The sequence below is a fragment of the Monodon monoceros genome, unplaced genomic scaffold (genome assembly GCF_005190385.1).
Source record: "Monodon monoceros isolate NGI ecotype Baffin Bay Population unplaced genomic scaffold, NGI_Narwhal_1 Super_Scaffold_7, whole genome shotgun sequence".
Lineage (NCBI taxonomy): Eukaryota > Metazoa > Chordata > Mammalia > Artiodactyla > Monodontidae > Monodon > Monodon monoceros.
The window spans coordinates 36,242,877-36,254,500 of record NW_021703784.1 but is presented as its reverse complement, the minus strand read 5'-3'; the positions used below and the strand labels follow the sequence as shown (position 1 = coordinate 36,254,500).

Below are 11,624 nucleotides of genomic sequence, written 5' to 3'. Positions count from 1 at the left end.
CCGCCTCTGGGTGGGGCTAGGGGCGGGGCCGGCGGTGGGAGGGGGCGTTTCCGGGAGCTTGTGGTCGGGGGAGGAGCGGTCGCCGCGCGTTAGGCAGGGAGTGTTACTGGGTCCTGATTCCAACTGAGGTGGGGAGAGGGAGCTCGGCGGGCAGTGAGGAACGGGGAGGACTGTGTAGGCTAAGTACGCCAACGCGGGGAAGTGGGGCTTGCGGTGAAGGGGCTGACTGCAGGGGAAGGAATCCAACGTAACCGTCCCCCTGGGGAATGGGGCCAGTCCCCGACTCCCTGGCTCTTCCGCTCTCTGCTGTAACTTCGGGGTGTGGCGGGGGTTAGTGACGGCCGTTGACCCGGGATCTGGGCGTGAAGGAGGCTTGTGGTCACGATGGGGTTATAGTCTTTCTCGCGGCCACTGGGGGAATAAAACAAATGTTTGTAATCCGGATTATCCGCGGTGACTTGGGGCCTCCTCTACTGCCCATTTAAAGTTAAAGGCCTGTTCTCTCAGACTTCCGCCCCCCTGATCGTCCTTTGCCGTCTCTTTGCCAGCCCAGCCCAGCCAGGGAAGGGGTCAGGGCCACCAGGTGCCTGGTAAGGTTGAAAGACTGAGTGTGTAAGGCTGTTGTTAAAGTGAGTCTGTGAGAGAAGGCAGGATTTAGAGGATTGCTTCTGTGTGAGTCTGGGGTGAGTCCCTGAGGCCCAGAGTCTCACCATGTCAGGGAAACGGAAGCGTGTTGTGTTAACTATTAAAGATAAGCTTGATATAATAAAGAAACTTGAAGATGGAGGTTCTTCCAAACAACTGGCAGTGATTTATGGAATTGGCGAGACAACAGTTCGGGATATAAGAAAAAATAAGGAAAAGATTATAACTTACGCAAGCAGTTCTGATTCCACAAGTCTTCTGGCCAAGAGGAAATCTATGAAGCCATCCATGTATGAGGAACTGGACAGAGCAATGCTGGAATGGTTCAACCAGCAAAGAGCAAAAGGGAATCCCGTGTCTGGACCAATTTGTGCAAAAAGGGCAGAGTTCTTCTTTTATGCTTTGGGAATGGATGGTGATTTTAACCCCTCTGCTGGTTGGTTAACTCGTTTTAAGCAGCGGCACAGCATTAGAGAGATTAATATTAGAAACGAAAGATTAAGTGGAGATGAGACAGCTGTGGAAGATTTTTGCAACAACTTTCGAGACTTTATTGAACGAGAGAATTTGCAACCAGAACAGATATACAATGCAGATGAAACTGGACTGTTTTGGAAATGCTTGCCTTCCAGGACTTCAGTAATCAAAGGTAAATGCACAGCCCCTGGACACAAGTCAATTGAAGAAAGAGTCACTATCATGTGTTGTGCCAATGCAACAGGTTTACACAAACTTAAGCTTTGTGTTGTGGGGAAAGCAAAGAAACCTCGCTCCTTCAAGTCAACTGACACCTCAAACCTGCCAGTCTCTTATTTCAGCCAAAAAGGTGCATGGATGGATCTTTCCATTTTCCGACAATGGTTTGATAAGATCTTTGTGCCACAAGTTCGTGAGCACTTAAGATCCAAAGGCTTGCAAGAAAAGGCTGTGCTCTTGTTGGATAATTCACCAACACATCCAAATGAAAATGTCCTGAGGTCAGATGATGGCCAAATATTTGCTAAATATTTACCACCTAATGTGGCTTCATTGATTCAGCCCTCAAATCAGGGAGTCATAGCTATGATGAAGAGAAACTATCGTGCAGGTCTTCTCCAGAACAACTTGGAAGAAGGCAATGACCTGAGATCATTCTGGAAGAAACTAACTCTGCTAGATGCACTTTATGAAATAGCAATGGCATGGAATTTAGTAAAGCCAGTTACCATTAGCAGAGCATGGAAGAAGATTCTCCCTACCATTGAGGAAAAAGAAAGCCTGGACTTTGATGAAGAAGATATCTCAGTGGCTGCTGTGGCTACCATTTTACAACACACCAAAGGATTGGAAAATGTGACTCCTGAGAACATTGAAAAATGGCTTGAAGTGGACAGTACTGAGCCAGGCTATGAAGTCTTAACTGACAGTGAAATTATCAGAAGAGCACAAGGCCAGACAGACGAATCCAGTGAAAATGAGGAGGAGGAAATAGAACTGATTCCAGAGAAACATATTAATCATGCAGCTGCTCTCCAATGGACTGAAAATTTATTGGATTATCTAGAACAACAAGGTGATATGATTCTGCCTGATAGACTGGTGATACGTAAACTTCGAGCCACCATCAGAAATAAACAGAAGATGACAAAGTCAAGTTAGTAATGGTATATCAGCATTACCATTGTTTTGGTAATTGTGTAACTCTTGATCTCTGCAATATGGCTTAATTTTCTTTGTGTTCTGAATTCTCAGACACAGCCCTGTGAAATACAGATACGAAAAATGTATCTGAAGTGGTTTGAGGATTATGTGTTTTGCAGCATCTGTCTCTTGTCCCTTTATCTGTGTAGATAATCAGAAGCTGATTCTGTATAGGTATAAATCACACATACGTATGTATTCACTTTTGTAGATCTACAATTATCCCTTCCATGACAGTGGCATTCCATAAATTTTCTAGCAGAAGTTACAGGTAACAGTGAACAGATTGAGCACTTTCCTGAAATCTTTTGTTTGATTTGTGAGGGCTGCCACAGTAATCTTTCTTTGTGCTAACCATCTTAAGTGGTTGTTTGTTTTGTATATTTGTATACACTGATGGAATGAGAAATAGCTATATTGTTAGATTTCAGGGTGATCTATAATAATTCAAAATGAAGTTCAAATTGAAGGGGAAACTGATCTATGAATTAATAAAATAACTTAGAAATCATGCTTTTCTTACATTTGTTTGGGAGGACTTTTTTCTGGAAGTAAAGTAAATATAAGAAGTGATTGCTAAATTAGAAAACTATTGGAAATCTTATATATAAGATATTCTGACCTATTCATTTGTAGAAACTGGGAGTTGAAAATTTAGGGAACGTTAGGCTATTTATACAAAGGGAATAAATAGGCTCATTTTAATTGGGTCTTTTTTAAAAAATTATTAATTGGATAACAGTGTAGGTTTATTATTTATTCATCTAATTATAGTACAGGTTTTATAATGTTACATGTGGTGATGTGAGCTCCCACCCTATATGTGAGGGAATATCTTGAGTATTTGAAAGTTTTTTGTTTTTTGGGTTTTTTTACTATGCACTTGAAAATGTCTATAATTTGAAAAATTTCGTCATACCTTCTCCTTTTATTTGATATGAAAAGAAGAAATGAATAAAGTATTTTTAATAAGCTGTAAATTATCTGTTTTATGAAGAAAGCAGGAATAATTATGGAAAGTGCAGATTCTAAGGAATTTCATCATTTATTATTTTAACATTTGTAAAAAGGTATTCCTGAATTCGTTAGAATTTTGATAAACTTGCTTAACAATGTAGTTTTATTTGACATTGAAAAGATATTACCTATATGAATATTAATTTCATATGTAATTTAAAAGCAAAGTGTCTGCATATTATTTCATGTTTTGGCCCTAAATTTTAAAAAAAAAGAATTGTTCTCTATCAGTCATTTTTGAAAGGTTTAACTTTTTCATTGAAATACTTTGCATTTTATAATGACTTTCTTAGAACTCTAAAGCTTCAAAAATACTTGTAGCTTTCCATGATTTCTATTCTCTTCATGATATATGTCTAGTTTTTTTAAAAAGACTTAACTGTGACCAGAACTGTTTAAAAATTGTATTTGTTGCATGAATTGCCTCAGAAGTTAACATACATATTGAATCAGATAATCACACATTTTGCTATAAATTAAATTGTATATAAAATTTTTTTCATTTTTCTAAAATGAAAATATGTACTAAAAAGTTTCTTGGAATTTCTGTCTGGATTTGCTCACTGTTTTTAAAATTAACCTTGTCAGTGAAATTCAGCTGTATCATTGCCACCTAGTGGTAAAATTAACATTACTGTTAAGCTGTGTGGTTTTAAACTTTAATATCTGGTAAAAGGTTCACTGTTTTGTGGCCTTGAGTGTGAATCTTGTGACTCTTTCTCCTGTGAGAGACTGACTCTTCTTTCTTTGGTTTGTAGCTATTTTCTCTTTTCTGAAAGCTGCCAACAATGGTAAACTAAAAGTTCTGTTTTGGACTCTTCTATCCTTAAATATAATTATAAAAGCTGCCAATTACTGAATACCATGTTGTGTTCTAAGCAGTGTATTTATATCAGTAACCCTAAAATTATGAATTAGGTGGAAATACTGATGCTCAGATCATACTCTTAATTGCTGAAGATCACTTGACTACAGGTAAGAATTTAAACCCAGGTATTTGATGCCGAAACCTACATTTATTTTATCCAACCTAGGCTAACCTCTTAACCTTTCCAATCTTCAACATTTATTCCTTGCCACCTTCCTCCGCCACCTGCCACCAGTGTCTGAATTTACTTCTCTATTTTTCAGTGCACTTGTGGCAGCAATTGCCCTTTCCTTTTACCCTTTTATGAGGTTAGCCTTCCTCTTGCACTACTCTCCATTTCCCTGTTTATCCACAGCCTAATAGCATTTGAAATTGGGATCATCTGTTTTTTGACTTCTGGTTAGCCGTGCTCAGTGAGGATCCTTTCTCACTTCAGCAATTTAAAACCCACCATTGGGAAAACAATTCATGCAAACCTTTCTCTTTAGTTCATGAGGTAATCTCAAAGAGAACTGAAGAGTTGGCACAGTATAGTCCCAACATGAAAGTCTTGCCTTCCCAAAGTTGTAAACCACTACCACCAAAGGCACGTTAGCATGTATACACTCAGATCCATACAGATCAAAGGGGAAAAAAAATAAACCCCCAAATGAGATGATATGGTGAAGAGAATGACCGTTAGGTTCAAATAAAAGAGGGGGTGGTTAGATGAGAAGAAGAAAATTAAAAGGAAATGTGGCCTACGGGGAGATTTGTTTTGTAATGATGTGAATTTTAACATCCTAGTCCCAGGTTACTGGTATGTGTTGCTCATTCGTAGATGGTCCCTGTAATCTCTGCTTTTCTCCTTTTCACCTTTGGAATGTTAAGCCGTCAGCACCAAGTTGAATGCATTTGATCAGTAGTTGGGACCATTTGGTGGATGACACCAGAAGCTGTTTGGGTACCATATCTGCCCCAAGGTCATAAAGTCTTAGTTTCTAATGCTTCTTCCCTCAGTGCCCCACCGAAAGCTGTTTGGCTTTCTATTGCTCTATTAAGAAATTAGCCATAGGATCATGTTCTCTCTAGTCTTACCAGGTTTTCCCATTGATGAGCCTTGATCAACTGAATAATGTTTCTCTAAACCCACACTCTTACTAGCCAAGAATGTTGTGAGGGTAGGATTACCTGCAGAGGTTGATGCAGGAATTTAGAAACTTCCCTTTTATGAGAGATTTGGGCTTTTGGGAGGTGGATGGGTGAAAGGAGTGGAATTCCTTGCCAGGTTTAAATTCAGTGAATCAAAAGTTCATTGACTACTGGAGGTGATGCGTTTAGGAAAATATAAAGACGGGGAAGAGTGGTTCATATACTAAAGATCTTGAAATCAAGGTGGAAAAAAATAATATATTTGAGAAAAAACAAAGCCATCTGGTTTAATTGTAAACTCATATAAAACAGCCAACATAATGTGATATGGATTATGTGAGGAAACCATAATGATTTAGTTTGCTTATTAATTCCTTCAGTGGCTTCTACTCTGTATATCCTCTACATTTTCAACTTTTCCTTTTTTGGTTTTCACTACTGCTGAGTGACTTCATCCATTTCCATTACCTGCATGCTTATGATCCCAAAACTGTCTCCAGTCACCCTGAAGTCCAGATTTGTATCTTCAACTGAGAAGCAGTATTTCAGTCTGGAAGGGAAATTTAAATTGTTGTTTTGCTTTCCATCTATAGTAAACTGTCCATTAGCATCCTAATGTCAGAGCCAACTAGATGCGCTAAGGAGTTTTTAACAGTGCCAAATTAAGCTAATCTATATTGGTCTGTAATATCAAAGTAGGTAATTATCTTTTCTTATCTCTCTCTATATATACATATATATCACCTTTCTTAGTTAGCCTTTCCTGATGCCCTTGCCTCTGACCATTTCTTCCTATGGATAGTCATAGTGGTTTCTGTTTTTCGTACCCTTGTTACTACTCAAGTACTAAAATTGAGTTTATCTTCCAACCCTTAACCTCCTTAAAAGACTATCATTCAAGCTCTTTAGACCGAATACATTCCTTAGAAATGTACTCTTAACTGTTTTCCCTATTTAAGGCAGCTGGCAAGTTTACACAGTAACTAGTCGCATGCAATTAGAAGTTGGGGGTGAAAGAATGCCCAGAGGGTAGCAGTTGCTGGGAACACCTAATAATGTGAAAACTAGTGTAAGACCTCAGATTCTGTAAGACTTGTATTGTGAAGTGATCTTTTGATGTGTATCTCAATACTGGACTATGAGATCAAGGACCGTAGAATCAGTGATTTGAAGAATAGTATATATTCATTCAACAAATGTGTACTCAACAAACACAAATTGTATTGTTTCTGTGTGTAAGACATTCTAGGCAATATATGGGATACATGGATTAGACTACATTAGACTTATAATAGAGAAGAGGAGACAAATGTAAAAAAAGGGAGAATGAATTGTGTCACATTCTGATGGAGTGCATATACAAGACTAATATGAGTGACATAAGGTAGTATAATCTGATAGGAGGAGTAAGTCATAACAATTGAGTTGGTCTTGAAAAATAACTAAAATTTTCATGATGTTTTACTGTCTTCAGTCATTGCCAAATGTCCTCCAGGGGGCAAAATCATCCCCAGTTGAGAACTATGGCTGTAGAGTTACAAGCGTACAGGTTTTTGGTCTGCTTTCCAAGTTATTGAAGATAATACTTGAAAAATGTTTTTACCGCTATTCCATCTTACCAGCCTCTGCTAGTTGTTTCCCTGATGCCTGCTTCCTGATCACTAATTCCACACATTTGAGATTTTTGTCACAGCAGCACCCCATTTCAAGGTACCAATTTTTCTGTTGATCTGGGTAATTCTAGCCGATGAAAAAAACCTCAGAATTTTAGAGACTTATAATACATGTGTTTCTCTGAGTAATTTTGTGATGATATAAAACTTGGTCGGAGCGTGATTTTCTTCAAGTTGTGATTCATGGGCCCAGGCTCCTTCCACCTTGTGATTTTGTGCTTGCTAGACCCCCTAGAGTCTTCTACATCCAGTTAGTAGATAGGAAAAGAGAGAATGAAAAATATACACTGCTTTTTAACTAACTCCTATCAGAAATGATATGCATTATTTCTGTTTATATTCTAATGATGAGCACTCATCACCTGGCCCTACCTTGATACGGGGGTGCTCAGGAATAACTCCCTAACTAGGCAGCTGGTTCCTAATTATGACTTTTTACAATGGAAGGGGAAGGTGCACATTTTTAGTGAATAATTAGCCCTTTCTGAAACAAAAGTATATAATTGCAGTTATTCTTATAGAATCATCCATGGAGCTTTAAAATATATCAATGCATGAGTCCTACTCAGAAAGGGTCAGATTGCAATTTGTTTAGAGTAGTTACAGTGTATTTATTTTTAATGTTGCAGAGAATAACTAGTATGCAACCAAAGTTGAGAGCCACAAGATTACAAATTTGCAAGGTGAGTGGAGTAGATGTGGAGACGAGAATAACAGGCTCCTTTGATGGACCGTAATGTCAAGAATATGTATAGAGGTAGAGTAATGAGGAAGCTAAATAAATAAGCAAATAAGCATGTATATATGTCTCTGTGTGTTTTTAGGGGGTAGCTGATTTCAGAGGAGAGAACATAGATCTTGAAAGGAGGAAACTCATGTCTGAGTCCCAGTTCTACCACTTTTCAGCTCCAGAATTTCTAATTGGTTCTCTTTCATAAGTACTTATTCTTTCATGTATACAATAATCTTCCTTTATTTGAGTGTATGAATTTTACTTATTTGAAACATACAGTTTGACTTCTCTGTGATCCCTCACCTTTTCCTACCCTTTACTGAGTTCATAGTCCTTCATGGAGTTGGTACACTTCCAACATTTTGGTCATTCTTTTTTTTTTAAATAAATTTATTTATTTATTTTTGGCCACATTGGGCCTTCGTTGCTGCGCACGGGCTTCCTCTAGTTGTGGTGAGCGGGGGTACTCTATGTTGTGGTGCGCGGGCTTCTCATTGCGGTGGCTTCTCTTGTTGCAGAGCATGGCTCTAGGTGAGCGGGCTTCAGTAGTTGTGACGCGCGGGCTTAGTTGCTCCGCGGCATGTGGAATCTTCCTGGATCAGAGCCCGAACTCGTGTTCCTTGCATTGGCAGGCAGATTCTTAACCACTGTGCCACCAGGGAAGTCCCCATTTTGGTCATTCTTAATTGTGCATTCTTCACTGTAGCTGAGATTGCCTGAAAGAGTATGACCTCTGCTTTATACAGCATATATTATGGGAAGTATAGAAACATCTGCTAAGGTTTGGTTGGAGCCATTGATAGAACAAGGAATGGACATTATATCCTGTCAGATGTGGAACTTGAGAGCTAATTTTCTGAGCTCGGATGCTCCCCACTCCTCCGGAGTTTACCAGGTACCAAGGGTGTTATTCTGTTAATTACCCGAACCTCTGCTTCTTCCTGAGCACAGGCATCATTTTCTTTTGTGCCTAGCCTGGAAGGTGGCGGTATGTGCCTGGATCCTTGCACTAGGCCTCTTGTTGGTTATATCCGGGCTCCTGCCCCCAGCTCTTGCCACCTCATTATATGGAACACAATTTTCTCACACATAGTTTATGGTCCTCCAAAAGTTTACCTTCCTGTTTTGAAGATGGCTATACTTGGTTCTTTTAAAAGTATATACATACATATTTTTTCTATTGTTTACATAGTTGATGTAAGATGAGAATGAAGCATCTGCTCTCTCCATTTATTTTGATATCAGAAGTCCTAGCCGTGTGATATTGGGTGAGTTTCTAAATCTCTGAGTCTTCTTATCTCTAAAATGGGGATAATACAGATTGTTAAGAAGATTAAATAAAATAATGTACAACACTTTGTGAACTAATATGTTAGTTTTCATATTATTAATAGGAAGGATTAAAGTACTAGAGGGCATCAAAGATGAAGAGAAGAGTGGGAGAGTAAGATAATTGAAAGAATAGGGTTTTGTGGTCAAAGGGAGGAATTATAGAGGTCAAGATTGGCAACTTTAGGTATTTACAATGTGTTGAGCCAATATATACAATCAGGCTCTGGCACACCTTTTTCAATGCCCTAAGCGTCTTTCTCTTACATAATGTGGGGATTAAACCTTTTATTCACACTCTAAGTCAGAAGGGGCTTTTTTTCATATTATAATTATACAATGTTTGTATATTCTCAATTTGAAGACCTCTCTAAAAGGGGAGAGTGGCATTTCAATATATCCTAAAGGTGTCAAGTCAACAAAAAGATCAAGTTTGGTTGCAAATACCTTACAGTTATACAAATCTAATATTTTATGCAAAAGTTAATAAAGTTTAAAGGAACAGATAGAAATCTGAAAAGGAGAGATGGATAAGTAAAGGAATATCAAATAGATTATTGACAAGCATTTGTATACTCTTTTATCTCTTTATGAATGAGGAAAATAAAAATATGGTTATAAAACACGAGTCATAACAATTATGGCAGATTTATTTTTAAAACATTTAAAAAATATGATCATATTGGGATGATTTCAAGTTGACTGAGAACAGTTGTGTGGTTTCGGTTACCACTGAAAAGAAACCAGATAGCAGAGGGAGTCTACTTTTTCACTAATAACATTTTGACGAAAGATGAGAGAGATGATTGGTATTTGGTGCCACTCTGAAATTAAGAGAATAAATGGGAGGCTCTCGCGGCCGAAGCGGCGGCCCGGCGCAGCGCAGTCTGCTTGAGCGCTCACCGCAGCGACGAGGTTTCCTCGGCCGTCCGGCCTTCCGCCGCGGTCGCGGGCTGCGCTGCTCCAGCCCGGACGCGCGCCTCTGCGCTCCTCGCAGCTTCCACTTAGCAGCCGCTCCCCTCGCCGTCCGCACACTCACCATGACGAAGAAAGAGAAGTCCTTCAACCAGAGCCTGGCCGAGTGGAAGCTCTTCATCTACAACACGAGTACCGGGGAGTTCCTGGAGCCCACCGCCAAGAGCTGGGGTTTGATCTTGCTCTTCTACGTAGTTCTTTTTTTTTTTTTTTTTTTTTTTGCGGTATGTGGGCCTCTCACTGTTGTGGCCTCTCCCGTTGCGGAGCACAGGCTCCGGACGCACAGGCTCAGCGGCCATGGCTCACGGGCCCATCCGCTCCACGGCATGTGGGATCTTCCCGGACCGGGGCACGAACCTGTGTCCCCTGCTTCGGCCGGCGGACTCTAAACCACTGCGCCACCAGGGAAGCCCTACCTAGTTCTTTTATGGGTTCCTGGCTGCACTCTTTTCATTCACAAAGTGGGCTATGCTTCAGGCTCTGAACGATGAGGTTCCAAAATATCGTGACCAGATGCCTAGCCCAGGACTTAACGGTTTTTCCAAAACAAGTGATGGCGTTGGATTTTTCATTCAGCGTGTCTAATCCAGAGTCCTGTAGAGGGTACATTAATGACCTTAAGAGATTTCTAAAGTCATATGGCTTAGAAGAATCTCACAGATTGTCCCGAGGGAGCATTTTTTTGAGCAGAAGGTCTAGATTATACTTCATGTCGGTTTCCTCTTGTCTTACTTGAAGCACGCAGTGGTGTGGATGATCCCGAGTTTGGCTACTCCACAGAAAGCCCTTGTATTCTTGTGAAAATGAACAGAATAATTGGATTAAAGCCTCAAGGAGAACCAAGGATAGAATGTATTTTGAAGGGTGAAAACACATCAGTGCTATCAACTTATGCTTCTAATGGAACTATAGATTTAAAGTATTTTCCATATTATGGGAAAAAATTGCATGGGAGCTATCTACAGTCATTTGTTGCCGTCCAGCTCATCTTTGGTAATAGAAATAACGTAAACGAAGTAACAGTTGAGCGCAAGATTGATGGATCACCCAACCTAAAAAACCAGGATGATCGTGACAAGTTTTTAGGACGAGTTGCATTCAAAATCACCATGCGTCCATAGTAGAAGTTAGAATATCTCCACAGAGTAAACGTTGTGTTGTCTGTCTTCATTTGGTATCAGCTGGACCTACCATTCCAGAATTATGAGACCACCTTGGAGAAAGGTGGAGTGGTGCATGATACTGGGGTAGCATCATAATGTGCTTCCAGATCATAGTGTTCAGTGTCCTTCAAGTAACTGCCTGTTGCCTCTGCTGCCTTTTGAACCATGTACAGTCACAAGATAGGACTGTGAACAGCTGATTCTGAACATGTAAGATGGGGGTTTGTCCAATTTTTACGTGGTTTAATTGCCTAGCGTCTAAAGCTTAATGTGCTCTGCTATGTAAATATTTTATAGATTTAACACTGGTTAACTGTCACATTTTGATGCCAGCAAAGTTTTAGGGGATAAAATGGTACCTGACCAACGTCAAATGACTTTATAGCTGCAAGAAATGCAGTGTGTGGAGA

At 39.7% G+C, this 11,624-nt stretch overlaps 1 protein-coding gene and 1 pseudogene across 1 annotated transcript; both read left to right on the top strand.

The window, feature by feature from the left end:
* The first annotated feature begins 167 nt into the window (after positions 1-167).
* Positions 168-3,323, top strand: JRKL (JRK like). Its single transcript, XM_029206980.1, has one exon. The coding sequence runs from the start codon at positions 712-714 to the stop codon at positions 2,281-2,283; it is 1,572 nt and encodes a 523-aa protein (XP_029062813.1). The 5' UTR covers positions 168-711; the 3' UTR covers positions 2,284-3,323.
* Positions 3,324-10,116: 6,793 nt separating this feature from the next.
* On the top strand, positions 10,117-11,172 carry LOC114886485 (annotated as a pseudogene).
* Positions 11,173-11,624: the final 452 nt, after the last annotated feature.

What these genes read in the sequence shown, in the direction of transcription:
- JRKL (XM_029206980.1), top strand. Translation starts at nt 712, where the DNA reads ATGTCAGGGAAACGGAAGCGTGTTGTGTTAACTATTAAAGATAAGCTT.